The sequence below is a fragment of the Balaenoptera borealis genome (assembly GCF_965194805.1).
Source record: "Balaenoptera borealis genome assembly, chromosome: 8".
Classification (NCBI taxonomy): Eukaryota; Metazoa; Chordata; class Mammalia; order Artiodactyla; family Balaenopteridae; genus Balaenoptera; species Balaenoptera borealis.
In genome coordinates, this window is record NC_138865.1 from 110,111,227 (window position 1) to 110,138,422 (window position 27,196).

Sequence of the window (27,196 nt, forward strand, 5' to 3'; positions counted from 1 at the left end):
AAACTGAGTGACCTGCCCTAGGTCACACAGCATTTGAATCCGAGTCCTCCTGAAGATAAAGCCCAGCTGTTTTTTGTTGCTGTTTTTTGTTTGTTTGTTTGTGTACTACAAGCTGCCTGCCTTACCAGTCTTGATTTCACAGGGCAGTAGGACCAGGCTCACAGCTGGTATCTTCCTGGAAGCCCAGAAATGATTACCCAGGACCGCCTCTTCCTCTCTGAAGCGTCCCCATCTGAGCTTCCTACCCTAAGCACGCAATCGGCGTGGTGCCACAGAAAGAATGCAGCTTTGGCATCGTACACACCTGGGTGTGAATCCCAGCTCAGTCACAGGGTATCATACAACCCTGGGCAAGTCACTTCACTTCTCTGAGCTTCAGTCTCCTCATCTGTAAAATGTACAATGATGCTTAAACCCATAGGGTAAGCTATGTGGGTTGAATGAAATAATACAATAAAGGAGCTGGCACTTAGCAGGTATTCAATATGTGCTTGCTTTAAAAACTAATTCGTGGGCTTCCCTGGTGGCGCAGTGGTTGAGAATCTGCCTGCTAATGCAGGGGACACGGGTTCGAGCCTTGATCTGGGAGGATCCCACATGCTGCGGAGCGGCTAAGCCCGTTAGCCACAACTACTGAGCTTGCGCGTCTGGAGCCTGTGCTCCGCAACAAGAGAGGCCACGATAGTGAGAGGCCCGCGCACCGCGATGAAGAGTGGCCCCCGCTTGCCGCAACTAGAGAAAGCCCTAGCACAGAAACGAAGACCCAACATAGCAATCAATCAATAAATAAAATAAATAAATCTTTAAAAAAAAAAAAAAAAACTAATTCGTTAGCTGTGCATACAGAGTAATTATTCTTCAGAATCACCCCCAGGGATCTCATGTGTCAGCTGAAAACCAGCAGAGGAAGTGGTAACATGTTCCAGGGCTATACTTGGGCCACAAGCAACCTGGATCACCTGGATCTTTGTGTAACTTTCCCTCCTTAGAGGCTGCCGAATCCTGCAGCCCCCTGCGCCTTGTCCCAAGGGCTGCTCAGGAGAGGGAGTCGGGCCTGGGAGGGCTTTGCCAAGGTCGCAAGGGCAGGAAGCTAGCCTTTGATCTAGGGCCCCATGAGCGGCCTGCTGGGGCAGAGCCAGGAGTCAAGGGAGACCTGGGCCCGCTCAGCTGCGCCGCAGAGGGATGGGGGGATCACCTTTCCCCGCCAGGGCAACAGTCACTCACCTCAGTAGAATGACAGGACTGATGTCCACTGGGGGTTTCCAAACTGTGTTTTGAAAAATAAATAAAGTATATTCATGTAAAGAAACACACACACACAAACTTCCTTTTCAAAGATACACATACATCTAAATCAACGCTCGATAAATGGATTGGAAGAGTGGAGGGGGAGGGACAAGGATGGGGTCAGGGATGGAGAATGCAACAACTAACCGGGGGGGCCCTGCAGGGGCGATGGCCACGTACACCCTGAGCTGAGGCTTCTGAGTGACTCTGTGCGGGGCCACGGGGTGGGGCTGGGGCGCTGGGGAAGCCTCTGCGCCAGGCAGAGCCATTCCACTCCCTTCCTGGTGCGCTCTGGTTCGAACAAAAGGTTCTGCTGCTACAAGAACATCTGGCGGCCGGCAGAAGGATGCGCTCTCTCGCTCCCCAGATTACAGGGTGGCTCTGGAACCCGACGAGGCCAGCATGAGACCCAGACTCGTGCCGAAGCTGGGGCCCTGTGGCCCTGTCTCCCATCGCATATTCCCTTTCACGTCGCCATATCAGATTCTCCCCCATCTCCCACTCAGGCTCCTCTGTGCTTCCCTCCCTGGTCCCCCAGCATCTCCTCTTTTGAACTTATTTCTGTGAACTTCTCATCCGAGGATACAGCTCAAATGCCCCCCTCCGTCTTGACAGCATGTCGGAGGGATCCGTCTGTCTCCAGCATTTGCCGGGCTGAGAGCCCCCCTTGGACCCTTCTGAGCCTGCAGGGCTGGCACGGGGCCCAGCAGAGCACGGTCAGGAGTGGGACGGAGGAGACCAGCCAGCCTGATTTCCTACACAGCTCAGATTAGAGAAGAAACCCACCATCATGCCTTTACAACGCTCAGTTTCCTAGCTGGGAAACAGAACCAGTCTTCCGGGAAGGGGTTTCACTGTCTAGCTGTCCAGATAGTCTGGGGGCCAGGCCTGAGCCTGAGCCCTTAACCAGAGAGCAGGAAAGAAATGGAATCCCATCGTGCTCCGGATGTCAGTGCCAGCACTTCTACTTGCATTAACTTTATTTATTACACAAATAAGACATTTACAAAGCACAACATGAAAGGTATGTAACAAAACAGACATTGGTTTTACAAAAAAGTGCTTACAATTTTTTTCCGCGTGTGTGTTTTCCTCCTTTTGTTTTGTATTTAAATAAATAGTCTTGATGGCCTGTACGTTCCCAGGCTGTTCTAACAGGCTAGTGGAGACGTGTCTGAACCGCAGCATGCTACGACGTGTGATCCACGCAAGGAACAGACCCTGGGGGGAGGCTCAAGGCAGAGTGGGTACTGGGTGACCCTGGGCATGGCTCGGCTGGCCACTCAGCACGTGATGGTGCTTGGGACTGCGATGGCTGGGAGCAAAAATCAAAGGAAAGATTAGAGCTCCGCAATCACCAGGAACTGGGCCCAAGCTGCTCCTGTTAACATCAGCGCCAAGTGTAGGGCCAGGCACACTTTATTCACCGGTTGAGTTCTGAACCAGGCTGCACTGATCACATTCTGAGGGGTGTCTTTCCTTTGCCCTGAGTCAGCTGGAACTGTCTTTGAAAGGCAAAAGAAGCAAGTTCCCTTCTTGGGCTGCACCCGGGCCCAGCCCTCCTCCAGGTCCCAGAGCAAGAACAGCATATCGTTTTTCATTTTAAGTGCCAACTTCAAGCATTTGGATTCCGAACCCTTACCCAGACTCAGCGAGATAGAGAGTACTGCGACTGATTGGCGATGTCTGCCATGGGTGAAATGGGGACAGCAGACACCTAGGTACCATGAACTTGCTTTCCCTGTCCTAGAGTCTCCTTCCAAAAAGCAACGTATCAGGTTAATCAAAGCAGGAAGGAGGACTTGGGCTGAAACATGCTTACTAGCAGCCTCTAGTGGGAAATGCATCAGGACACCCAAGTCATTCTAAAATTACAGGATTAGCTTGGGACAAACGGGGTCCCCTGAAAACATAAATCATGGTCTTGTGTAGCCCAAGCCCTTTCGTTTGGGGTGGAAGAGCTGCAGCAGGACAGGGCGGGTGTGAGCACAGCTGCGTCTGGCCTGCGTTCTCAGCAGTGGGTGGGACCGGCCCTGGGCAGGGTTGGTGGGGAAGCCCGGAAGTGGCAGCTAGAATCCTGGGCTTGGTACACTCACCTAGGCAGCAGGCACCCTCTTTCTACTCAGAGGTGGGTCCAGAATGAACGCTCTGCCCTTCCCCTGGGCTCTGTTCCCCAGCTCCCCCATGAGAGGTCCCCCCAAAGAAGACGTGGCCCAAGCACCCCCATCAGGAGTCAAGTAGCCAACAAGGGTCCCCAATTCTAACTTGTCCAAACGTTCAGAAATGTCACCACACAGATCAAACACCACCTCTGCTATGTCTCCTGCACATATGCTGGATAACTAGGTGAAAGCAGGGTCCCCAACACACACCCCGAGTTTCCTCTTTCCTCTCCTTAAAATGGCTAGTGCTTCTCCCAGCCCAGTGTGCCGCATCCTTCTCCTGGGCCTCCAAACCAATGGGGGTCCTTGCCCCGCCCGCCCCCACCCCGGGCCCCGCTTTTCCCCCTGCCTCTTGGTCTGGGCAGGCCTCCATCTCTGCCCTATTGGGCCTCTCAGGGTTGGTCAGTGTCTCTTCTCTCTCTGAATTAACTTGACATAACCAGACAGATGGAAATGATAAAATTAGAACATAGCTTTCCTTTGGGGACATCCCACAAACACTGTAGAGTTTTCCAAACAAAAGCAACAGAGTGGATAACATTGGGGGTTGTCGGCTATTCAGAATTCAGAGATGGTTCCAAGGAAGTAGTAAATAAAGGCCAATATGGGAGGAAAGAAAACCTGTAAATTGGAAGGCTGTTGGCGTCGTGCGATTCAATTCGGCCTTTTGCTATTGGAATCAGCTTAAGTTGAAGACGACTCCTGTCTAAATGGGAAACACAGGCTGTTGTTTTCACCCTGGCTCCAAATTTCAGGGAGCTCTGCCTTCAGGGAGGAGGGCTCCGCGGTGCTCCTGGCGGGTTCTGGTTCTCGGCAGGAAGAGGGGAAGGCCAGGCCCAGGGGCCCAGCTGGTGGTGGGCAGGATGGCGGATGAGGGGTGGAGGCAGAGCGGGTGGATCCCTGGCAGCGGCTCGGACTCCGGGCTTCAGCGGCTGAGGGGCAGCTGCGGGGCGCCCACGCTCAGATGCGGAAGTGCCGGCAGCGTTAGTACTGAAAAAGGATGACCTGCAAGAGGAGGGCGTGGGAGGGGGCTGAGCCAGGGCCTGCCCCGCGTGGTAGCCCCCCAGAAGTCCTCGAAGGCATAGAGAAGGAGGGGGGCCCAGGGCCCACATCTAGGTGCAAATCCTGGCTCAGACACTTACTTGCTGCGGGGCCCTGGGCAACTCACTCCCCCTCTCTGAGCCTGTTTCCTCATCTGTAAAATGGGGATGACAACACCTCTCTCTCAGAATGGGGAGGATCTGGTGAAATGCGAGAGCAGCAGCAAGCGTCTCCCGGGCACGGTGCCCGGCACTGGGTACAGTGCACACTTGCACGATTTCACAGAAGCCTCACCTCAGCCCCACGAGGGTGTCCCACCATCATCTCCTCTTTACAGGGGAGGCCACTGAGGCCGGGGAGGTGAAAATCCGTGAGCCCGCCATCACACAGCCAGGAAGAGGTGGACCCAGCGCTGCAACCCAGGCCTGGGCTCTAGAACAAGCTCCCTTCGTTAGACCCACTGCCTCTTCCTCTCCAGGCCACCCTGACAGTTACCATCGGTGCCTACCAAGCACCAGGCAACAGGCCAAGCCCTTCATGCAGCCAAGCACCTCGACAGGCAGGTGGCTCCGACACGCCGGGTGCCTGACACACAGTGGGTGCGTTCCCAGGTCTCAGAGTGAACAGGTGGCTGAGCTGAGGTCCGGTCGGCCTGACTCCAGGGCCCCCTCACACGGCCTCGCCCACTCACCCCACCTTGGGCCGTGCTCTCCTCTGGTCTCTGGGATGCCTGCCTGACTTTGGACTCTTCTGAACAGAAGCTCTCTCAAGAGGGAAAATTAGTCTCAGTCTCTCCCTCAGTCTCTCCATCTGATCGATGACGGCCGGGCCCTGATTTCTAAGAGCCTTCCAAGCTCTGAACTGTGGGATCTGGGCCCATGACCGGGAATAAACGTGGTCCTGGAAGCTCACAGGCAGGTGTGGCCAAATGATGATGTGGTGGAGGCAGAGGGTGCTACCCCAGATGCTCAGAGCACTGTCCTCCCGGCCGGGCCGGCTCTGGTCTTGATGAGTGGGTTCAGGGGGCTGCCCCAGGGGGCCCTGAGTCTCCTCCTCGCTAGGCTGGCTCAGGCCCGGAGGGACTTGGGAGAAAGCCCATGCAGTTCTGCACTGACTGGCCATACACACAGCCCGCCAGGCTGGCAAGATGTGGACAGAAAAGGTCCCTGGCAGCTGGCAGGAAGGTCTGACAGTGAGAGGGGAGAAGGTCATGGAGGAGGAGGAGACATCTTTCTGCAGAGCCGCTGGACATGAAGTTGGGGATATGGCCCAGCAAGAGAAAAACTCTGGCTCAGCAGCCAAACCCAGGGGCCAGAAACCTTCCACCACCAAAGCTGCCAGACCCCAGACCGGCTCATCCTGCAGCCTGAACCAGACATAACCACAGGCTTAGCTGAGAAACCAGGAGACAAGGGCTCGCCTCCAAGAGCTGAGCCCAGCCCTAATCCGTTGCCAGGCTCCCCTCTACCCTCCAGATAATGCCCAGGCCCCTTGCTTGAAGGTGCAGGACCTTCATTATGTGACCCCCTGTCAGCTCCCCCACCGCACCCAAGGCCTCAGCGACACTAAACCCCCCACCATCCCTCAAATCCAGGTCCGTCCAAGCCTCCTGGCCTCGGCACGGGCTCCTCGTGTCCCCTGCTTCTTCCCGAGAGTTGGCCACTCCCTCTTCTGAATCCTCGAAGGCCATGTGCATGCCTCACCTCAACTGCCCTGTCGAGCTGGGAAGTGGCTGCCTGCCTCCTGCTCTAAGCCACTCACTCCCCGAGGACAGGGACCACGCCAGCTCGCCTCCGCAGTCCCGGTGCCGGGTCTGACAGGACGAATGCTCTCCCACAGGACGGGGCCGGCTCCGAGGCAGGCAGTCCTAGGATGGAGGCCAGCTGTACCCACGCTCACTGTGTGACCCTGGGCAAGCCGCTGCTCTGGCTGAGACCCAGTTTCTGCACTTATGAAATGGTGTCAACCATAGTCATCCTCCCAGGGAGACAGTGAAGGGCGAGGTCAGAGACAGCGCTGTGTAAACTGTAAAGTGCGGCACAGAAGGAGGTCACTACTGAACCAGGCGGACTTCAGAGTCTGACAGACTTGCTGCATCCCCGGACAAGTCGTGTCACCTCTCTGAGCCTCTGTCTCCTCATCTTTACCATGAGGACGCCATCCTCATATCCACAGGGTGATTGGGTAGCATCAGACAACACGTGTAAAGTGCTTCAACCAAAAGCAGCCCTTCCTGTATGACAATCTCGGAGGGGACGTTCCTGGGGCGTGCTCACCCGCCACTGGGGTCTGCGGGATTTGGGGCTGAATATGTGCTACCATTTACTTATAAACCTACTGGTCCTACTGGGCTGTCTGTACCTCCGCACCATCTACTTTCCCCACAGTACCCAGCACAGAGCCCAGCACAGAGCCTAGCACACAGTAGGTGTTTAATTAGGAGGCAGAGTAAGAGGGGCTGTCCTGGAGGAGTAGTCCCACGCCTGTCTGCCTGCCAAAATCACTGGGGCTGGGTATTACACCCGCAGATCCCGGGGTCCCATCCCAGAATTCCCCACCAGCTCTCTAGGGGCGAGGCTGGGGAATCTGCATCTCTACAAGCTGCCCAGATGACGCTGAGGCACATGAAGACTGCACTCAGCTCGAATGCCTGGCCCCGTCTCCCTGGCCCAGCGCACCCAGTGACTCCCGGGGCTCCCTGCCTCTCCGAGGACTGCCATAGTGATGCTTCTAAAAGAGGCCTCCAGGGCCCACCACGGTCCACGCTCCTTCACCTGGCAGCCCGAGGCCCCCGCCTCTCACTCTTCTTCCTCCCAAGCCTGTGAGCCAGCAGCACTGAATTGCTCTGGGTTGCCTGAGAGCCGTGGCGGCTCATGCCTTCCCGGCTGAACTCTGAGGTTCAGACGTGCCTGCGTCCAGGAAGCCTTCCTGTGTCTCTCCCGAGCTGCGCCCCACCCCCCAGCTCCCTTGGCCTCTGCATCGCAGTTTGATCACCCTTTGTTGTAACTGTTGGCCTCCTTGAGGTCAGGGACTATGCCTTCCTCATCTCTGTGCTCCTGGCAACTGACTCGGGGCTCGTGGGCACAGTCAGTACATAGTGAATGTAGGCTGAATAAATGAGTAAGTGAACGAATCAAGGCACAAGTTCTCGTTCAGGCTCTGTGACCTTGAGCCACCTGGGCCTCAATTTCCCCGTTTCTAAAATGAGAGGGTGTCTGAGAGCAGTGGCTCTCAAGGCTCGCTGGGAGGTGTCTGGGAGCTGAGCGGGAGGTGAGGGCCCTACTCACTCTGCAGTTTCACCCAGAGCAGCTCCACCCCCTTTCATCTGCATCTTGTGTTATGGAAAAGAGTAAACAAACGGGTTCCCAGGCTTAAAAACAAAGCTTTCAAGCCACTAAGCCACTAGACTGGGCGATGTCCAAGCACCCTTCTGGGTGTCCAGTCCTAATGCTTGAGACAACCAGAGATCGGGTTCCACAAAGGAGGCCTTACCAGTTGACCACGGTCACTGGCTGGCCTGCTGTCCCCGGGCCCCACCAGCTTGGGATATTCACTCCCAACAGACAGGAATACAAAGGAGGAAGTAGGAGAAACCCGTGAGATGGTGGGAGGTGGGGTGGTGTGTGATATAAGCCCTCCTCGGGACCGCAAAGTTTGAGCAAAGTAACTAAATCCAGAAATCTGAAAAAGAGAAGGCCAGCCACGGGCGGCGCACTGCGAGGAGGCTGGCCGTGCGCACTGAACACACTGGCGCCTGCTTGAGGGACTACCTCGGGGGCACAGTGGGGGCCTGAGTGTGCTGGGCAGAGGGGCTGCCACAAAGTGGCATGCTGCCTGCTCAGCGATGAGAATCCTGCCAGAAAGCCATTCCTGGCAAGGTGGCTCTGACCCACCCGACCCAACCCGGCTCCGTTTACCTTCTCACCCCGGTTGGAGAGTGGCCCATCCATATCGGCTTTGAGGTGGACGGGGGGCGCGGTGTAAGGCAGCCGGCAGTGCACCTGCCCACACTGTACCTGACCTGTGGACGAGAGGATGCCTTGGAGCCCATCCCCCAGCCTCCATGCAGGATCCCACCAGCCCCAGGCCCGGTAGGCTGGAGCCCTGGGGCCAGTTTCACCTCTGCCACTTACCAGCTGGGTGGTCCTGGGCAAAATTTCAATAGGGTACCGTTTTTCTACGTGAAAGTCTTTACGAGCTATAAAGTGCTACACAGTAACTGTCTAGCTCACTGATAAATAAACACTCATAAATAAGTATGTACATGCACCCCTATGTTCACAGCAGCACTATTCACAATAGCCAAGACATGGAGACAACCTAAATGTCCATCGACAGATGAATGGGTAAAGAAGATGTGGTACATATATACAATGGAATACTACTCAGCCATAAAAAAGAACGAAATAATGCCATTTGCAGCAACATGGATGGGCCTAGAGATTATCATAATAAGTAAGGTAAATCAGACAGAGAAAGACAAATACCATATAATACACTTATATGTGGAATCTAAAATATGACACAAATGAACTTTTGTGCAACAGAAACACATTCACAGACATTGAGAACAGACTTGGGGTTGCCAGGGGGGGCTGGGTGGGAGAGAGGTGGAGTGAGAATTTGGGGTTAGCAGATGCTAACTATTATATATAGAATGGATAAACAACAAGGTCCTACTGTATAGCACAGGGAACTATATTCAACATTCTCTGACAAAGCATAATGGAAAACAATATAAAAAAAAGAATGTGTGTGTGTGTATATATATATATATATATATATATATACACACACACATATATATATGTATATATACATATATACACACATATATATAACCAAATCACTTTGCTGTACAGCAGAAATTAACACAACATTGTAAATCAACATTGAAATTAAAAAAGTAAAAAAAGAAAAAGAAACGAATATGTACAGAACACCTCCTACACGCGAGGCTGTACCCCATCCATTAGAATCCTCCTTGGTGCACTGTACCTTCTTATCTCCCAAGAATCACCAAGGCTTTACCCCCATACCCTAGAGGACTCTGCACTCATATGTCACCTTCTTTATGATGCTCTCCCTGACCATCTATTTACAATTGCAACCCAACACCAACCCTACCCTCCCTGTCCTCCTTCTCAGCTTTATTTTTCCTCTTTAGCACTTACCATCATCTGACTTACTGTATATTTTTATTTTTTATTTGATATTATCTGTCTTTGCCAGCTATAATGCAAGCTCCAATGAGGGCAGGAATTTTTGTCTGTTTTCTAGATTCTAGATCTTTGTGGATTTCCAGGATCTAGAATGAGGCATGGCATCTAATTTGTTGAATGGGTCTCTGTACAACATCTAAAATGGCGGTGGCGGGCGTGGGGGAAGTCCATCCTTATGTCTGACCCAAATCTCTCATGCTTCAGCCTCTTTACCACTACAGTGGAGAAGTCTATGGCCTTGCTCTTCTCTGCACTTCATCCTCTTTGGTCAGAGGGGAAAGAGCTCTGTACAGAGACTTACAATTGATATGTAACTTAGGACAAGTCACTGTTCCTTTCTGAGCCCCAGTTCCCTCGTCTGTAGAATAAGGTGGTTGTATAAGATGGGGGATTCTTAACCTGGGGGGTTTTAGGGGTCCACGAACAGCCTGAGATTACATGGGAAACTGTGTGTGTGTGCATATTTCTGGAATCTGATTCCAAAGCTTTTTATCATATTCCAAGTTCGAAGTCTCCGGGAAACTCAGGAACCTGTGAATTTAGTGAACGGCGAAGAAGACTGCTAGGGGGACCTTCAGTCACGCAGCAAGAGGCAGCAGGTCCAAACACCCTTGATGCCGCCGGCCCTGAGCTGGGTTCGCCTTAAGGGGAAGAGGAAAGGGCACCTCAGCCCCTTCTCTAGGTGTCTAAGACAGTTCTAGACTTGGCCAACAAACTGTGTGGGCAGAGTCCTGGCACAGCTCCGGAGGACATGGCCCGACTCCCCACGAGGCCACCTAGATCCATTACCAACTCCACAGCAAGTGCTGGCTGGTGGCCCAGACTCCTGGTACCTAGAGAGCCCCTGGTCCTTGGCTCCCTTAACAGATGAACTAGATCGTCAGTGGGCTCTCTGCAGCCTGAACATGTCATTGTTTCAAAACGAAAGGGGGAAAAAAGTCCCTCCTACTAAGCAGATGGTTCAGAAATGGAACAGAACAAAGAGACACGGTTTCCAACTGACAGCCTGGCGCGGTGAGCAGGACTCTACACTCCCAGCTCCACCAACCAGAACCACTGCCACCACCACGAGGGCAGCTAGTACTCATCCAGCACTTACTAAATGCTGAGGACGTTAAGTCAATGATCTCATCTGATGCTCGCCACACTGCTTTGAGATAGGTATTCTTTTCGTTTTTTAAAAGAGCTTGGATTCTTACTGTCCTCATTTTTTTACAGATGAGGAAACTGGAATTCAGGGATGCTAAGAAGCTTACCCAATGTCACACAGCTAGTAAGTGACAGGGACGGGATCTGAAGCCCCACAGTCTGACGCTAAAGCCCATATTCGATCATTAAGGAACCTGGCTCCCACTAACTTACTGTGGGCCCTTGGTTTCCTCATCTGTACAATGGGACGGTGATGTTTAGAAACATGTGTTAGGACAGTGCCTGGCACATGGCAGGGACTCAGGACACAGCTGTGCTCTCCCTGACCTCCCTTCTCTTTCCCTTGGAGCCAGAGACGGAGGGTTTGAGTTTGTGGGTATGCTGTCATCACTGCTGTATTTCTGGTCATGCCCAGCTTTGAGGAAACAATCAACAGAAACAACCTCAAAGGGAAAGAAAATCTGTGATAAGCACCCGCTCAACAGCAGATTCACTGAATGTCCATCCCCCAGAAACGCACAAGGCTACTCTCTCTCTCTCCCCCAGGTTCCTGCTCGAAGGTCACTCCACCACAGCCTGCCACCCCCTCTCCACCACAGTGCTCAGTCCCCACTAACATGCCTGCCCTCCATCCTTTAATCGTTTACTCTCTCTCCCCCCTCTCCCATCCTGCAGCGTGAGCCTTGGGAGCACACAGGCTTTGGTCTGTTGTATCCCAGAAGGCACTCAAAAAATACTTACTGAACACATGAGTGGATCCTCGTAACCCTGTGAAGTAGGCATTATTAATGTCCCAGTTTACAGATGAGGAAACTGAGGTTCTAAGAGGTCAGGTGATTTGTCCACAGCCTCACAACCTTGGGTACTCCTGCCACCCTGGCTTTCTTCTGCAACCCCAAACGCACCCATGCCACGCTTTCTGCCTACATTCGGTTCCTCTGCTGCCTGCACCCCTATTTCCCCACTCCTTGCGTCTCACTAATTCCTATCTATCCTTCTGGTCTCAGCCCACTGATAGGCAACATCTCCAGACACTCCCATCCAGCATCTTGACTACAGGAATCACCACAATTAACACCACACGCTCACCTATCTCGTATTGTTCCATGTCGCTCCCACCAGAACCCAGGCTCCCCAGGACAGGACTTTAGCCATCTTGTTCTCTCCCTAGTCCCCGGGGCCTGGCACAGAGTGGATGTTTGGAAAGTATCAATATTTTTTAATGGCTTAATGGCTTAATGGCTTGCCTCTACTAAGGGTCCAGCCCCTCTAAGGCAGAGCCGGGGCACTTAACTCCTCTCCACAACCACTAAGTCCGAGAGACTGCGGAACCCTCGTCTGCACGCATGAGGCTCATCAAGGCCTCCCCACGCCTCCGCCGCCCACGAGCTTTCATCTACACCCCCCTCTCCCACAGGCCGGGCGACCGGGCTGTGGCGGTCACTTACTCTCAATGTAGCCGTGCAGGGTGACCATGCGAGCCCGCTCGGGGCTGCTGAACGGGGAGTAGTGGATGTCGTCGGACAGGGCGGAGGCGAGGCGGGACGGCGGCGCCCCGGAGGGCGGCACGGGATGCTGTGGTGTGTGCTTTTTATGACGCGCCCGGCAGTTTTGAAACCACACCTGGAACGACAGCCTCAGCAGCCTCAGCCTCGCGGAAAAGAGCCGGACGCGCCGCCGGGGGACCCCAGGCGGGACTGCCTCGTCGCCAACTGAGGAAGGGCGGCCACGTGCGCCCCGAACCCGCGGCTCCGCAGCCCAGCTTCGCGCTCGAGGGCCCACCCCCAAGGTCCCTAGGCCCCGCCCCAGACCCGAAGGCCCCGCCCACCCCCGGCCCCACCTGGATGACCCTTCGGCTGAGGCCCGTCATGTCCGCAAGCTTCTGCAGCGTCTGCGCGTCGGGGTTGTTGTCCTGCGCGAACTGCGCCTGCATAACCTGCCAGGCGCCGCGGGGCGGTGAGGCACGAGCCCGCGGAGGTCGCCAAGGCCCCGGCCCAATCAGAGGCTCCGGCCCGGAGGCCACGCCCCAGACAGCTACAGCCCCTCCCCGCCACCCGCGGGTGGGCAGAGGGGCGGAGTCAGGAGGCCCGTTCAGCCCCGCCCACTCCGAGGCCCGGCCCACGCCCGGCCCACACCCAGCCACTCGCGGCCCGCCGAGGTACCTGCAACTGCTCGGCGGTGAAGGACGTCCGCGCGCGCTTGGCCGGCTTGGGCTGACTGTCCTGTTCCGAGGGCACTGCCCCCTCCAGCGTGAGGCCGTTCCCTGAGGGCGACAGAAGTGGCTGACCACGCGTCCCCATCTCTTCTAGTGGCAGCCTGGAAAGGACGGGGGTGGGGGGAGCTGGTCCCTGGAAGTGTCGGGAGCGGAGTTGGCTGGGAGGGGGGATCCCAGGGTCCTAGTCCCTGAGCTCAGTCTTTGGGGAAGGGGCTTCCACTTCTGAGCGTCTGCTGAGTACCAGACGCTTCTCTTTCGGTGTGCCCTTTATGTCTCACAGCCCTGAGGACGGGTGACATTATCCTCGTGTTACAGCAGAGGAAACTGAGGTTCAGAGAGAAGAAAATCCCAGCTCTGGACCTTTCGACTGGTATTCTGACAGCTGGCTGACTCTAGCGCCCCAAATTGGGCTCCCTCCTTGATAAACTGGGGAAACCAAGGGCTGGTGGAGATGGGAAGCAGGCAGGTTACAGAACTGTAATCCTAATTTTGTAAAAACGGATGGGAGCAAAAATGGTTGGAAGGATATACACCAAAGTGTTAGCAGGAGGGAGTGCAATTATGAAGAATCTTTCAATGTTTCTGCAACTTTTGAAGTTTTTACAACAATCACGTGTCTCATCACCTTATTTCTCTAAGGTTTAACTTTGTTAACTGGAGTATACGTTAGTTATTCTCTTTCCATTTACATTACTTTTATAATCACACTAAATGTATTCCCATTTTAGTTTTTAATACCTCATTTTTCGGAATGCAAAGGTAATACATGCTCCTTGCCAAAACCTCAGAAAATTCAGATAAGCACAAAGAAGAAAATAAAAATCTCCAGGAATTCCACCACTGTTCATAATTTTTTTAATTAGGAAAAACACTAAACAAACACTCCAACATACATACATAGAACGAAATCTGGGAAGACAGACACTAAAATATGAGGGGTGGTGGCATTTGGAGTGGTCTTTATTTTCTTCTTTTTGCTTAACTATCTTTTCTTTATTTTCTATAATGGGCATGTGTGTGTTTAAGATTAAAAAGTAAACCAGTAGCCAAAACTGAGGGCTGATCAGTAAGGAGTTCTGAGACCATAAGCCTTCAGGTTCCCTGCGTGGTAGGAGTCTGGAGTCAGGCCTGACTGTGAGAGCTGGAGTGTAATTGGCAAGGTTGTGACTAGGGGTAGTCCTGGTTGGTCCAGGTATGGAAGGAGCCTGGAGTCACTCCTGAGCCATGGTGTGGGGGAACCTCTAACTCCTGGGCTTCCATCCCAGCTCCACAACTGACTTGCCCAGTTACTTGCAGGTAACTTCAGAGCACCCCAGCTTCACTTGCTCCCCACCTAGACCCACTCAGCCCTGATCCTGGCTGGAGAAAGTGATGGCTCTGCTGTGGCCATGGCCAAGAACACTCTGGGAACGTCTGACTAGTTCCTCCTCAGAGGCACTGGGGACGGGGCAGACACTTTATGACTCAGCCCCCATGATCCCGGGAAGACGTGGACCCTGTCCCTGAGCCTGAGTGTCTTGGGAAATCACAGTATCAGAGCCAGAAGAGATTTAGGGATCTTTCTAGTCCAATATCCATCTTGAAACTAGGGAGACTGAGGCCCAGAGAGAAAAGGAAACTTTGTATGTCAGCACAACATGCCAGAAGCAAAACTGAAGCTTGGGTCTCCAGAGTCAAAGGCCTCTCTCCTTACAGTCCAGGATGAAAACCCCACCCCCAAATCTCTGGCCTGTAGCTGCTGCGGTGGGAGTTGGGAGAAGAGGGTCACTTCATCTCTCGCAGACGGGCCCAAGCCTGGTTCCAGGAAACTGGAGGGGATGAGCTTCCAGGCCAACCAGAGCTGTCCAAAGGTGGAGAAGGCTGCCCCATTGTGAGAATCATCTCTAGGGTTCACTGAGTGCCTCTCAGCTTTACAGCACATCGGCTCATCTGTCTTTGAGGTGTCCTACCAACAGCCCCATTTTACAGATTAGGAAACATAATTTGCAAGGACCGGCAGTGACTTCCAACTTTCAAGCAAACGGTGGAGCCAGAAGCGGCCAGGTCCGTGTGCAGCCTCACCCCCATGCTGCCTCCAGGTGATAAAGGGAGCAACTGGCTCTAGAGAAGTGTGGGCAGTCCCTGGGGTGCTGGGGGGGGGCTGGTCAGAGAAGGCTGGGGAGCCGAGGGGCGGCCAGTTTCTGGGCGGGGCGGGTTGGGTACCGTTCTCGGCGGCCCTCTTGAGATTCTCAATCATGGTGTCGTAGTGGATGCGGCAGAGCACCTTCTCCTCGACCAGGCCAAACTCCTCGCCCGTGGACAGCTGGCGCTTGCACGAGAAGCAAGCGAAGCAGGCCAGGTGGTAGGCATTGCCGCGTGCCCGCCGGACCCAGTCGCTGGCGTAGATCTGTCGGCCGCACCGTGCGCACTTGGTCCCAAATCGGCTGAAGGACACGGGGTGGGGGGAGGGCAGGGGGAATGGGAGGGGGTGGCGAGGCTCAGACAGGCCATCCAAATCCTAGTGGCCCGGCCGTGCCCAGGTTTCTGAGGGCCTTCACGCATGCATTTCCCTTTGCCTGGATTCACCACCCCCTGCAGCCAAGTCCCACCTAGAAGGCAAGCTGGTAGGTGGTTTTTATTTTCTTCCTGGTGCTTTTCTGAGTTTTCCAAATTTTCTTCAATGATCACTTAACATTTGTATATTGTATTAACCTGCTCATTAAAATATAAGTGTTAGGGAAAATTTAATAGTAGTAATAATACAGGCAGATTTGTGAGCACTTAACCACTTGCCCAGCAAGATTCTAAGTGTTTTATGCTGATCGTCCCAAGTAATCTTCATTTTGCAGATGAGGAAAATGGGGACCAGAGAGGTAAAGTAACTTGCACAAGGTCACACAGCTTGCAAGGATAGAACTTCTAGCCAGTAGGACTCCAGAGATGAATAAACTGTAACCCAGCTGTAGAGAAGCTCAGAGTTTCTTGGAAGCATAGACAGATATGCCCTTACTAGCTTTGTGACCCCGGGCACATTGTTTAACCTCTCTGAGTTCTCATTTTCCTTGCCCTGAGCCGAACTAGGTGAAAACAGCTACGGCTATTTGTTTAGTGCTTTGTAGTCTATTAAGTATCCAGCTAGTCCCAGACTCTGGAGTCCTGTGTCATTCTAACAAGACAAAAAAGCCCAGATCAAATGCCCCACTCTCCCTTAAGCCTTCCTTGATTCTGCTTCTTCCCCTTCTCCCTCCCCCTTTGTGGTGTGGCTATTTGGGTGTGGCTGCCTCCACCACCAGACTGGGAGCCCCTCCAGGAAGCAGCAGTCTGATTTGCCCTGTCCCAGAAGTCAGCCCAAGGCCTGTCCCCAGACCACCAGGGAAAATTTGTTCTTGAAGTGAATGACTCACTCTGTGACCCGGTCCGGACCCTCTGAGCCTCAGTTTCCTCTGGTGCACACTGTTTCAGGGAATGGTGCTTTCACTTATCCAGCCTCTCAAGCTTAGAAACCTAAATCATACACTCCTCCCTCTCCTCAACCCCTCATCCAACCAATCATCAGGCGCTGTTGGTTCCCTTTCCTAAGTATCTCTGGGACCCACCTCCTCCTCGCCACTGCCACCACTGCCCTCCTAAACCAGGCTCCCACCATGCGCCCCTCACTGCCAGTCTCCACACCCATCCTCCACATAGTGGCTACAGGGAAGTTTCCAGCATGCACACTTTACCCTGTCCGCTGCCCTGCTTAAAATCCTCTGGCGGCTCCACTCTACCCTCAGGATCTGGTCCAAGATCCTTGGGAGTTTACAAAGCTCAGCAGACCACATCCTCTCTGGCTCCTCTCCTCCCTAACCTTCCTCAAGATCCCTCACCCTACACTCAAGCATGAGCCCCAGTCAACTACAATGGAAGGTTGGTCCCAGGTCTTATGGCCCCCTCTGAAGCACCTTCCCACCCCAGGCCTTCGCACAGGCTGTTCCCTCTTCCCACACTCCCCCCACACCCCCAGTCCCACGGCTCCCAGCACCACCTTCTCAGCAATGATCACACCGGTTTGTAAATATCAGGTTTCTTGGCTCTCCCTTCCACCCCTGGCATTCCTGGGAAAGGATCTAGAAGATTTGCCTCTGTGTCCCCAGAGGCACATTTCCACCCAAAAGAGCACTCGGAAATGCCTTTGAGTGCATGGAGGAACCAGCCCAGCAAATGCGCCCTGGTTACAGCCTCGCCTGCCTTGGCAAATGCAAGCAACTGCCGGTTGAATAAACGGTCTCGGGTTGAACTGAGTGCAGCAGAGCGGAGGCCTCTGCCAGCCCCGGCTCTAGATGTACCCCCAGTGCCATGCCGCTCTGTCGGACAAGGAGCCCTAGGGGACCCTGTCGGCGGCGGCGCGGTTCGCTCAGGCAGCGCTGCGCACCTTTGCGGGTTCTGTCAATTGCCCCGCAAACAGAAGTGGTTCCCGACCCCGGAAATTCGGCTTCCCCAGCACAGCCCGCGGTCTCCGTTCCCAATCTCTCAGTAAAAAGGAGAGAAAACCGCTTTGCCCACCCGAGCCTACTCCCGCCGAGGGGCCGACCCCAAATTCCGAGGCCCGGCTCAGGATTGGGAGAATTTCCGGGCCCTGAAGGGAGGAAGCAGGGCCAGCCGGGTGCAGAACCCTCGCTGCGCTCCAGGGTCCTGGGCCGCAACTCCTTCTTTGCATCCCCCTCGCCGCAACCACGTGAAATGGGGACTCTGGCACCCAGTTTGCACACGTGGAATCGGAGGTTCAGGGTGGACAAGTGACTTCGCCAAGACCACACGGAGTGTGGGGCAGGGGTTGAGGTCCCCTCCGAAGTGCAAAAAAACCCCCTAGAACCTGCGAAAGCAGCCGGACGGGAGATGCGTAGAGTTGAATCCGGGTGTATGAACAGGAAAGGGGCCTGGTCTGACCCAGTCGCATCCCCGCTCCGGGCCTTGGGACCTGGAAACTCCAGCGCGCAAGGCCTAGGGCCCCTCAGGCTCCGGTAAGCTGGGAGTGCGTTCCCAGGCAGCTGAAAGAGCTGGGAGGGGAAGGTCCGGGCCCTCAGAGGCAGGCAGGAGCCGTTGTGTCTCCAGCCTGTCGTGTTCCGGGGTCAGTGCGCTGAGCCAGAGTGTAAAATCTCGGATCCTGGCGCTTGGCTCTGCGGGATTCCTCGTTCTCGGCCAAGACGCATCCAAGACTCCCCGCGCATCCCTGATCTTCCCGCTCCACGAACCCCGACGCCCGGGCGCGTTCTGCGCCTACGTTGGCTGCTCACAGTGCCCTCATCCCCTTGCTCTGAGGCGGGAGCCGCTAGCGACCTGTCAGCAACTTTCTCACCCTCCGCGTGTCACCCTAAATGCCAGGAGCTGTCCCCAGCTCTAGGAGCTCCCTGCGCGCAGTGTCTCCGCCCAGTCAACGAAATCATCCTCCCGTTGGATCCTTGGATGGGGTTGGGGGGTCGTTTTGCAGTTTTCGGGCCGCTCCTGAAGCGTGTCCCCCACCCGGGGAAGGGGTCAGTGGCACAAACAAGGGGCACGAGGAGGCTTACAGATCCAGGCTCTGACAAACCGACAGACTCCTTCCCAGGCGGGCTGCGAGGCCCGAGCCGCCGGATTCCGGAAGCAGCGAAATCGGCGGCGGAGACAACGAAACTTCAAGAAAGGGGTGTTCGGGAGCTGCGAAGGGAGCGCCAAAGCGATTAGGGGGCGCGGCCATCGCCCGCTAACCCCAGCCTTGTGCGCGCCCCTCCCTGGGTCCCCGCGCGCGCCACGGGGCAAAGGCTCAAAGCGCAGAGGCGCTTTGAGGATGGAGAGATGTTGGACGGAGGCTGCGCATCCTGGCAACTGCTGAAAGGAGCGGAGTGGGCGACGCGCACCGCCTTGCCCTCTCTCCCCGGAGCAGGGAACGGAGACATCTGGGTGCTAGTGGCTCTGCGGGGGGAGCTGTGCGCCATTGACCAAGTCAGGCTCGCTCTCCCGGCCTACCTCTCCTGCATACCGAGTAAGAGCTCGGAAGTTATTTGTTGGGTGAATGAGCCTCAACGAAAGAGCCCATCGGAATTTCACTGCGACCCCTGCCCATTACTAAGCTACCCCTTTTCTGCATGAGGAAACCGAAGCTCAGAGTGGGAAGGCCAATGTTAATTAAGAAGCTAGTGAGCCAAGGCGCTGACACTCAAACCAGGCTTCACTTGTTTTGCGTTCAGGACGCTCGCTTGAGGGCCTTAGAGAGAGTCTATGAAGCAAACGGGGGGATCAGAGGTGGAGTCCTTCCCATTCCTTCTGCTTCTTCCCTTCCCAGCAAACCATTAGGAGAAGAAGCCAGAAACAACAGAACCAGCAATTAAGAGGTTAAAACGGCCCACTCCTCGGAGGTCCCAGCCCAAGGCCCCTCCCCAACGCCTCTCTCAGCTCCCCCAACATCTGTCCCCCAACAGCTGGCGGCCGCTGGGCTGCTCTCTGCCGCGGTGGGGGGCGGCTTCCCAGCTCTGAGCCTCCCGGGGTACCCTCGCTCCGGGGGAGGGGGTGGGGTTCTCCCGCTGGAGTCCGCGGTCTGAGCTTGGGTTAGGGGCAGAAGGAGGGAAAGAAGGCTGCGGGCTTGCCCTAAGTCTCTCGCGCCAAGCTGGGGACGGGAACAGCAGTAGGCAGCGCCCCTCCCAGGCCCAGTCCAGGGCACTCTCTGAACCCCACCCGCATGAACACAAGGAGAGGCAGTTAACCCTTTACTCCCCACTGCCATGGTCAGGAGGCAAGAGGGCTAGAGACCCTGGTGACCCGATCCTGGCAAAGTTGCTCCCGTCACTGGGACTCTGAGGAGGTCACTTCACTCCAGCCCTAGTACTCCCAGGGCCCACCCACGGAGAGTCACACAGCATAGCAGGTGCTCCCTGTGGGAGCCTTAGGGCCACGGGGGGTGGGGGGAGGTGGTCTTTGCCATTCCATGGGCCCCACCTTGCACAGGGGGGCTGCTGACGTGTCTCAGCTATAGAAGAAGAGTACTGAATATCTAGACACAGGCATGGTGAGTCAGGCAGCCACGGGGCTTATCCCAGTTCTGCCGCTTATTAGCCGTGTGACCTCACCACTCAGGGCCTCAGTTTCCCCTCCTATAATGTAGGGATTATGACAGTAGCCTACTCACAGGGGGGATCTGAGGAGTCAATGACATAAAACAATGAGATGTAAAGGGTTAACACAGTTCCTGGCTTAGAGAAGAGCTCCCTCCGGTCTCCTGACAGCGTCCTCACCCCTGTCTGGTCCCTCTTCCACTCTCTTGCTGGTGGGACCCTGGGCACAGCACTTTCCGCTCTCTCAGGACATCGTCTCCCCCACTCTACAATAGGCAAGACGCTTCAGGAGGCCAGGAGCTGGAAGGGCACTGCAGATCAGTCCATGCCTGCCTTTGGGGGGCAGCAGCCACAGGTTGGTGGGCAGGAGGCAGCTGTCTGGGGTTTTGATTGCTGAGGGCAGTGGAGACATGAATGCCCCAGAAAGGAACACTATTTTCCCCCCAGGACTTTTTTTTTCACTTCTTGGAAGAAAATAAAAAGAAAAAACAGTCTTAAACCAAAAAAGTGAAGAAATTAAAAGCAATACACATTTTCTTGGTGGTAGTTTTTTTTTTTTTTTTTTTTTTTTCTGCTAGCACTCAGGGGGTTAGGGGAGGTGGGAATCTGGTTGAAGCCACAAAGGCTGGTGAGGTCCCTCTTTGGATGGCAAATGGAGAAACTGAAGCAGAGAGGTCCAGCGACCTCACTGAGGACACACAGCCAGTGGAAAACCAATCTCTTCCAACAGTGCAAAGCCAGGAGCAGCACTGGACCTCTGGACCACCTCCCCACCCAGGCTCTGCAGCCTCCTGCCCTGATGAGCTTGGAGTGCCTTCCTAACTTCTAGCTTCCTGAGTCCCCAACGCTGCCAGCTCTGTCAAAGAAGATGGAAGAGGGGTCTACAGGCCAGTGTCAAGGAGGGGCAAAATAGGGGATAGAACTGAGAGGAAACTCTTCCCTGGGGAATAAGACCAGAGCCAGAGGACCTCGGAAGCTACCAGTGGCCCCTCCAGGGGGTCGTGGCCACTTCCTCCCTCCCTGCATCCTGTCCAGAGATCTTGGCCTCTCTTTGGGGTGAGTGCTCCAGTCCACTTCCCATCAGACTCTCGACCTTGGGCTTCAGGAAACAGAGGGCTAGAGGATCTGAGCGCTCAGCCCTTCCCTGAGCCCCAGCTCTAGAGAGGGGCTCTGTCTCCCATGCCACCATTCCTGCTCTCTCCAGGAAGGGCTCCTTCACAGCAGCCGCCCAGAGCCTGGGCTGCCACGCCGGGCACTCAGTAGTCCCCGCCTGGCACTCCGCCTGCTTTTTTCTCTCCCTTTCTGTGGGTTTTATTATTTTTGTTACAGGTGGGGCTGCCAGGGATGAGTTATGCCTGCAGGGAGACCTGGCTGGGGGAGAAATGATCAGAAGAGCCACAATTCTTCTCTCATCCCAAGGAATGTGAGCTTTTATTCTCTCCATTTTCTTAACCAAAAATCTGTTTTAGTTTTGCTTTGGGGGCTCTTGTCACTGCTGGAAAAGGATTAGCGCTCGGAACCTGCAGCCCAGAAATGGCCCATCCCCATCCTTGCTCCCCAGACTGCCTGAGGAAATGCCATCAGGGGATTATGCCTGGAATCCTGTCACCAATGGTGACGGTGGTGACACCCATAGCACCTACACTTTAGGGAGCCTCTACTGAGCCTTCCTCCCTTCACTGGCCTCCTTGGCAGCTCAGAGAGACAACCCTGGTAGGAGGACACTGAGGGCAGAAAGATGCAGTGATTTGCCCAAGGGCACACCGTGATCCAGGGTTGGCCTGATGGAGCCTGGTCTCTGTCTCCACAACAGCTGGACATCCCGTTCCCCACCCCACCACAGTGGGAAGGGGGACTCCACAGCCAGTGAAGTGCTGAACAGTGGGATTAGGATCTGAGTTTTGACTAATCCTTGGAGGTCTAGGAAAGCACATCAACCAAGGGGGCTTGGTCCAGCCTGGGCATGAGCTGGGGCTGGAGATGCAGCAAGGACATGTGGCTCACAGGGTGGCAGGTCTGTCCCCACCAGGAGAGCAAGGAGAGGGGGCCAGGCCTGCCTTACTCTAAGGGAAGAGGCCTGCTGGGTTCCCCAGGCCTCAGCCGTGTCCCTGGATAGCTGATGAACCCGAGGAGCCCTGAAAGAGTAGCTGGCTTGTTTTTTTTTACCAACTGGAGTCAGGCCTACAGCAGGGCGCTGGCTACACAGGGACCCTAACCTCCCTCTCCTGCCCTGGCCAGCTAAGTGTCAGATGGGACAGTGGAGGGAAGACATCACACTCCGGTTACACACCACACAATGATAACCCTGCTCTCACATACACACACACACCACAGCCCACATCCACAAATCCACATTCACCTCACACCGTTGAGCCCCCAGTGCCTGGGTTAAGGCCGTAAGCAGAAATGCCCGCTCAGAGGAGGGCTGTGTGGCGGGTTGGGGAGTGAAGGGATTTCACAATCCTCACCTGCTCACCTCCACATCCCAGTCCAGATGTAAACTTGCTCTGACCACCTTGCACAACACACACACACACACACACACGGTCCCAACACTCACACAGCCACACACTCTCTACACTCACACATAAACTAGAAGACAAATGCTTGTTGTAAAGGAACACCTACGCTGTCCACACACCCCTCACCCTGCTCAGTGACACATTCCCCCAGCGCCACTGCACAGATCCGGACAAGACAGACACACAAGCATCCTTGAGCCCCATGAGTCCCAGGCCACCTGGCAGAGCCGCCCCTCCCCGTGCACACCCCAGCGGCACTGCCACTCACAGCCACGCACCAGGAAGAGTCCGTTTTTCTAACCCAGCTTCCTAAGGTTTCCTTAGAGTGCCCCAGCCCCCAATGCTGCCAGCTTCTTCCTAGATTCAAGGTCCTCTCTTTCCAAGTTCCCAGAGACTCAATGCCGGGGAAGGCGGCGGCATTGCCTTCTACTGCATCCCCTGACTCAGGGGCTCTTTCTGGGGCTGGGGTCTTCCCAGGAAGACTGAAGCCATGACCTCTCCCGAGGCAAGGATGGGAAGGAGGTCGGCGGACTGGGGGGGTGGTGGTTATAGGGGAGTAGCTTTCTCCACTTCCTGAGAAAGCCCTTGGGAACAGGCGTGCGGCCCAGGAACCAATCCCACTCTACTCTCTTTGGACTCTGTAGGCCCTTTGGCCGGGCTTCAGGCCTGCTTCACGCTTCCCGCCGGGACCGGGCCGGCAGCCGCTGCTCCTCTGACCTCGCAGTGACCTCGACCCCGTGACCGGGTCAGGCCCGAGCCGCGCGGTGAGAAGTCAGGCGCAGGCGGCGGAGAAGCGGCGGGAGGACTAGCCGGGCCGCTGTTGAGAGCTGAGCGGCCGGGACGCGGCACCGCGGCACGGAGAGCGCAGCCCAGGGTGATCCTACGCGGGGCCCTGGCTACGGCGCCTGACTCCCCCTTCCTGTCCCTGCGGCCCGAAGTCAGAGCCTAGACCCCAGAGAGGCTGAAGCCGGGGCCCGAAACGACGACGGAGCTGGGACTGGAACAGGCGCCTGGGATGCAGGCAGAACCCCAGACTCGAAACACTATACTCGAGCGATGCCGGGGTCTGAGTTGAGGCGGAGCCGGAGACCGAGGTCGGGAGTTAGATCGATGAGCTTGAATATGGGTTCGGATCCGAGACCGATGCGAGGCTAGTGCTTGGGGCCGGACCAGACTCGAATCCAGCCTCGAAGCCGGCCGGGGTCAAAGCCGAGACCAGAGCCAGGGCAAGAGTCTGGAGCCCAGCTCAGGGTCCTGCCCGGGAGAGACGGCGGCTTGGCTGGAGTAGGAGTAGGGTTGGAACCCAGAGCCGGAGCGCACCGGAGATGCAGCCAGGTCGGCTGGGATACGAGCGGATCGGGGCAAGACGGGGACATCAGAGCTCGACCAACGCGCTGGAGGTCGGAACTTGAGCCTGAGACTCGGGCAGGATCCGAGACCGAGCCAGAGACGCGACCAAACCCGAGTGGGCCACAGCAACCGGAGGCGGATCCCCGGCCCGAACCTGTGCTGGCACCCGCGCTCGGCCTGGAGCTCCTGCTTCGTGGCGCCGAGAGCCGGTGGGCTGGGCCCTCGCGGCGCGCCAGAGCATTCGGGACGCGGGGGCTCCGGAGCCAGAGACAGCGCGTCGCAAAGGCGGCCTCCGCGCGCCGGTGGCCCGCCGGCGGCGACATTGCTGGCCCAGCGGCCGCAGCCTACCTGAAGTAGTCCATCTTGCAGAAGATCTCCTTGTTCTTGATGTAGCAGCTGTTCTGCTGCCTCAGCGACGTGCGACACACGGAGCACTCGAGGCACCGCACGTGCCAGATGAGGTTGTTGACCTGGGGAGGGGGCGGAGATGGGGGGGCGGCTCAGCGCGGGCCTCTTTTCACACCCGGCCCCAGCCTCCCCGGGCCCATTTGCAGACAGATACGCCGGAGCTCTGAAGGTACATGGGACTTCCCCACTTTTCCTCTGTAACACAGACTCAGGGAGGTAGAAATCAACTCTGCCCATTTTTCAGACAGGAACCCGGGAGCGCAGAGAGACGCTACGATTTGCCCGAAGCCACGCAGTCAGGCAGGGATGAGCCAGGTTTCGAATTTAGTGGACCTGGCGCCGGCGTCGTTTCCCTGCAGTCCTCTGGTTTGCAACCCACACCCCGCCAACACACGCAACACTCCGCCCCTGTCTCACCTTGAGCAGATATCGGTCCAGGATCTCGAGGCCGCAGCTGGAGCAGATGTTCTTGCCGGCAGACGGCACGGAGGAGGCGGCAGAGGGCGGTGAGCAGACAGATGGCGTGCTGGGCGTACAGGGAGAGGCCCGACCCTCGTCCTTGTCCAGAGGGCCTGCCAGGGCCTCAGCGTCCGACTGAGCCTGCAGTGGGGAAAGAGGGAGAGCCGCGCTCTGAGCTGAGGGCTAAGCCAGGTGCCCAGCGTTGCTGCTGCCTCGGAGACAAATCTGGGGCCTCAGTGAACCAACTAACAACGAAATGCCCCCGAAACGACAAGCCACGGACTACAGGACAGCAATGGAAGGGCCTACTGGAGAGGACAGGACGGCGCCAACTTTTAGCACGCGCTTCCTAGGTGCCAGGAGCGGTCAAAGCTCACATTCCCGGCCAGAAAACCGAGGCTCAGAGAGGGGCGGCGCCCTCCGGGAGTCCCCCAGCGCACGGGCAGCTGCTCGGGGCCGGAAAGCCGGGTCAGCTCCCCAGGGCCCGGCCGCCGGGAGACCGGGGGCCGAAAGCAGGGCCGAACGAACTCACCATGGCGGGCGGCGCGGTCCCTTCAAGGCAGCGGGTGGTCGCTTTGCAGCCGGACCCTGGCTGGGCCATCACCTGGGGGAGGGGGGAGGGAACGCAGGCGGCGGCGGCTGCAGAACCGGCTCCGCGCAGCCTGAGCCCAGCGCCTCCCCGCGCCTGTTATATAAACCGGCGCGGAACAATGAGTCCTAACTTTGTAGTGGGCATTTAAAGCCCTTCCCCACAAAAGCGGTGTCTCTCTAATGAAGCAATTTGAATTTGGATTGGATTTTTTCCCTCTCTCTCCCCCTCTCCCTGCACTTAACCCGTGGCTCTTGAAGTAATCGCTTAGTTCCCTTGCAATACAAGCCTCTGAGGGGGAAAAAAAACACGCGCACACATACAAACTACCTGCAATTAGAAATTGTCGTGAATGCCCAAGATAAGAGGTAGCCAGAGTGTCAATTCCAACTGTCAATCAGTGAGATCCATCAGGCCGCCCAAAGAATTGCAAATTTGATTTTTTAATGGTAGTAATTAAAAATCGAATTTTTTCTCCCTCCACCCACCCCCTTCCTCGCTCCCTTCTCCTCCTCTCGACACAAAATGCAAAAAGGAGAAAAGAGAGAAAGAAAGAAAATAAAAAAGAGGTGGGGGGTGGGCGCTTGAGGAAAATAAAACCGAGAGCGTTGGGAGCATTAGCCCGTCCGCCCCGCGCGCGCGGCGAAATCGGTGCGGCGATACCGACTCGGATTCAGGCGCCTTTCGCGGGCCAGTCGGAGGGAAACCCAGAGCAAAACAGGGGCTAGATCGGGGCCGAAACGGGACCAAAAAGAGAAAACGGAGGCGTCCAAGAAGAGGAAAAAGCACCCTCCAGCCCCTCGGAGCGCCCGGGACCGGCCCCGCGCCGAGATTCTCAGCCTTGCGCCCGCACAACCCCCGGCGCATTGGCGCTATCAGCGCCTATTCAGACGGACAATACCCGCCTCGCCTCCTCTTGATTCGCCTGTGTCTTTGCTAAATCGCTTTTTGAGAAATTCCTTCAACATTTGCATAATGTGTTCCCGCTTTCCGCGACCCCCCCTCGCGCTCCTGCATGCTCACACACTCACATACACACACTCCCAAGCGCACCCCAGCACCCCTCCGCTCTGCGGCCGCCCGCCACCCGGCCCGGCCCGATTGGGTCTCGGCCCCTGTCCGACCCCGGCCCGGACGGCTCACCCACTCGCTCTCTCGCTCGCTCACCTGGTCGGTGGCGGGGCCGCCCTCGGCCGGCAACCGGCAGCCCTCGGGCAGCGCCGGGGCGGCGTTCTCATGCTTCCAGTACATGGGCCGGGGAGCCGCGGGCTCGGCGGGCGCGCAGCGCGGAGAGCCGCGCCGAGGGGGGCCACGGCCGCAGTGGGAGCAAAGGCTGAAGCAGGAGCAGGAGGAGAGCGGAGGCGCCGGCCCCGCCGCCCCGGGCCCGGTCCCAGCCGCAGCCGCAGCCCCCGCCCCCGCCCCTAGCCCCGGCCCGTGCGCAGCCCTGGCCTCCCTGGCTGCCTCCGCCGCCGTCTCGGAAGAAGGTCCCGACAAACTTGGAGAGGCCCCCGCCCCCTCCTTCTTCTCCTCCTCCCGCTCCTCGTAGTCCTCTCCCTCCTCCTCTCCCTCCTCCTCTCCCTCCTCCTCTCCCTCCTCCTCGTCCTCCTCCTCGTCCTCCTCCTCGTCCTCCTCCCCCTCCAGCTGCGGCGGCGGCTGCCCTGCCGCTGGAGCCCCGCTCGGTTCAAGATGAGTCATGCGTGACCAATCCCCTCCCCGCCAAGGGAGAGTGAGACACAGCGAAGCAGCGAC

The 27,196-nt window shown here is 56.4% G+C and overlaps 1 protein-coding gene across 7 annotated transcripts in view; it reads right to left on the bottom strand.

Moving 5' to 3' along the window:
- Window positions 1-27,096, bottom strand: part of LHX6 (LIM homeobox 6) — a 33,587-nt gene extending 6,491 nt beyond the window's left edge. Inside the window, exons 1-10 of one of the 7 annotated variants that reach the window (XR_014247503.1) lie at window positions 26,615-27,095; window positions 25,391-25,543; window positions 24,817-24,999; window positions 24,340-24,461; window positions 15,279-15,499; window positions 13,024-13,124; window positions 12,702-12,797; window positions 12,310-12,484; window positions 8,416-8,511; window positions 1,225-4,454 (exon numbers count right to left, since the gene is read on the bottom strand). Coding sequence is in view for 6 of the 7 variants with exons in the window: in XM_082402277.1 (XP_082258403.1) it covers window positions 4,375-4,454; window positions 8,416-8,511; window positions 12,310-12,484; window positions 12,702-12,797; window positions 13,024-13,124; window positions 15,279-15,499; window positions 24,340-24,461; window positions 24,817-24,999; window positions 25,391-25,543; window positions 26,615-26,698 (1,311 nt within the window). In the remaining variant the exon portion in view is untranslated. Of the gene's footprint in view, window positions 1-823; window positions 4,455-8,407; window positions 8,512-12,309; window positions 12,485-12,701; window positions 12,798-13,023; window positions 13,125-15,278; window positions 15,500-24,339; window positions 24,462-24,816; window positions 25,000-25,390; window positions 25,544-26,263; window positions 26,405-26,614 lie in introns of those variants that run through there. The other 6 variants (XM_082402277.1, XM_082402278.1, XM_082402280.1 and 3 more) reach the window with 6 other exon arrangements.
- Between the last annotated feature and the right edge of the window lie 100 nt (window positions 27,097-27,196).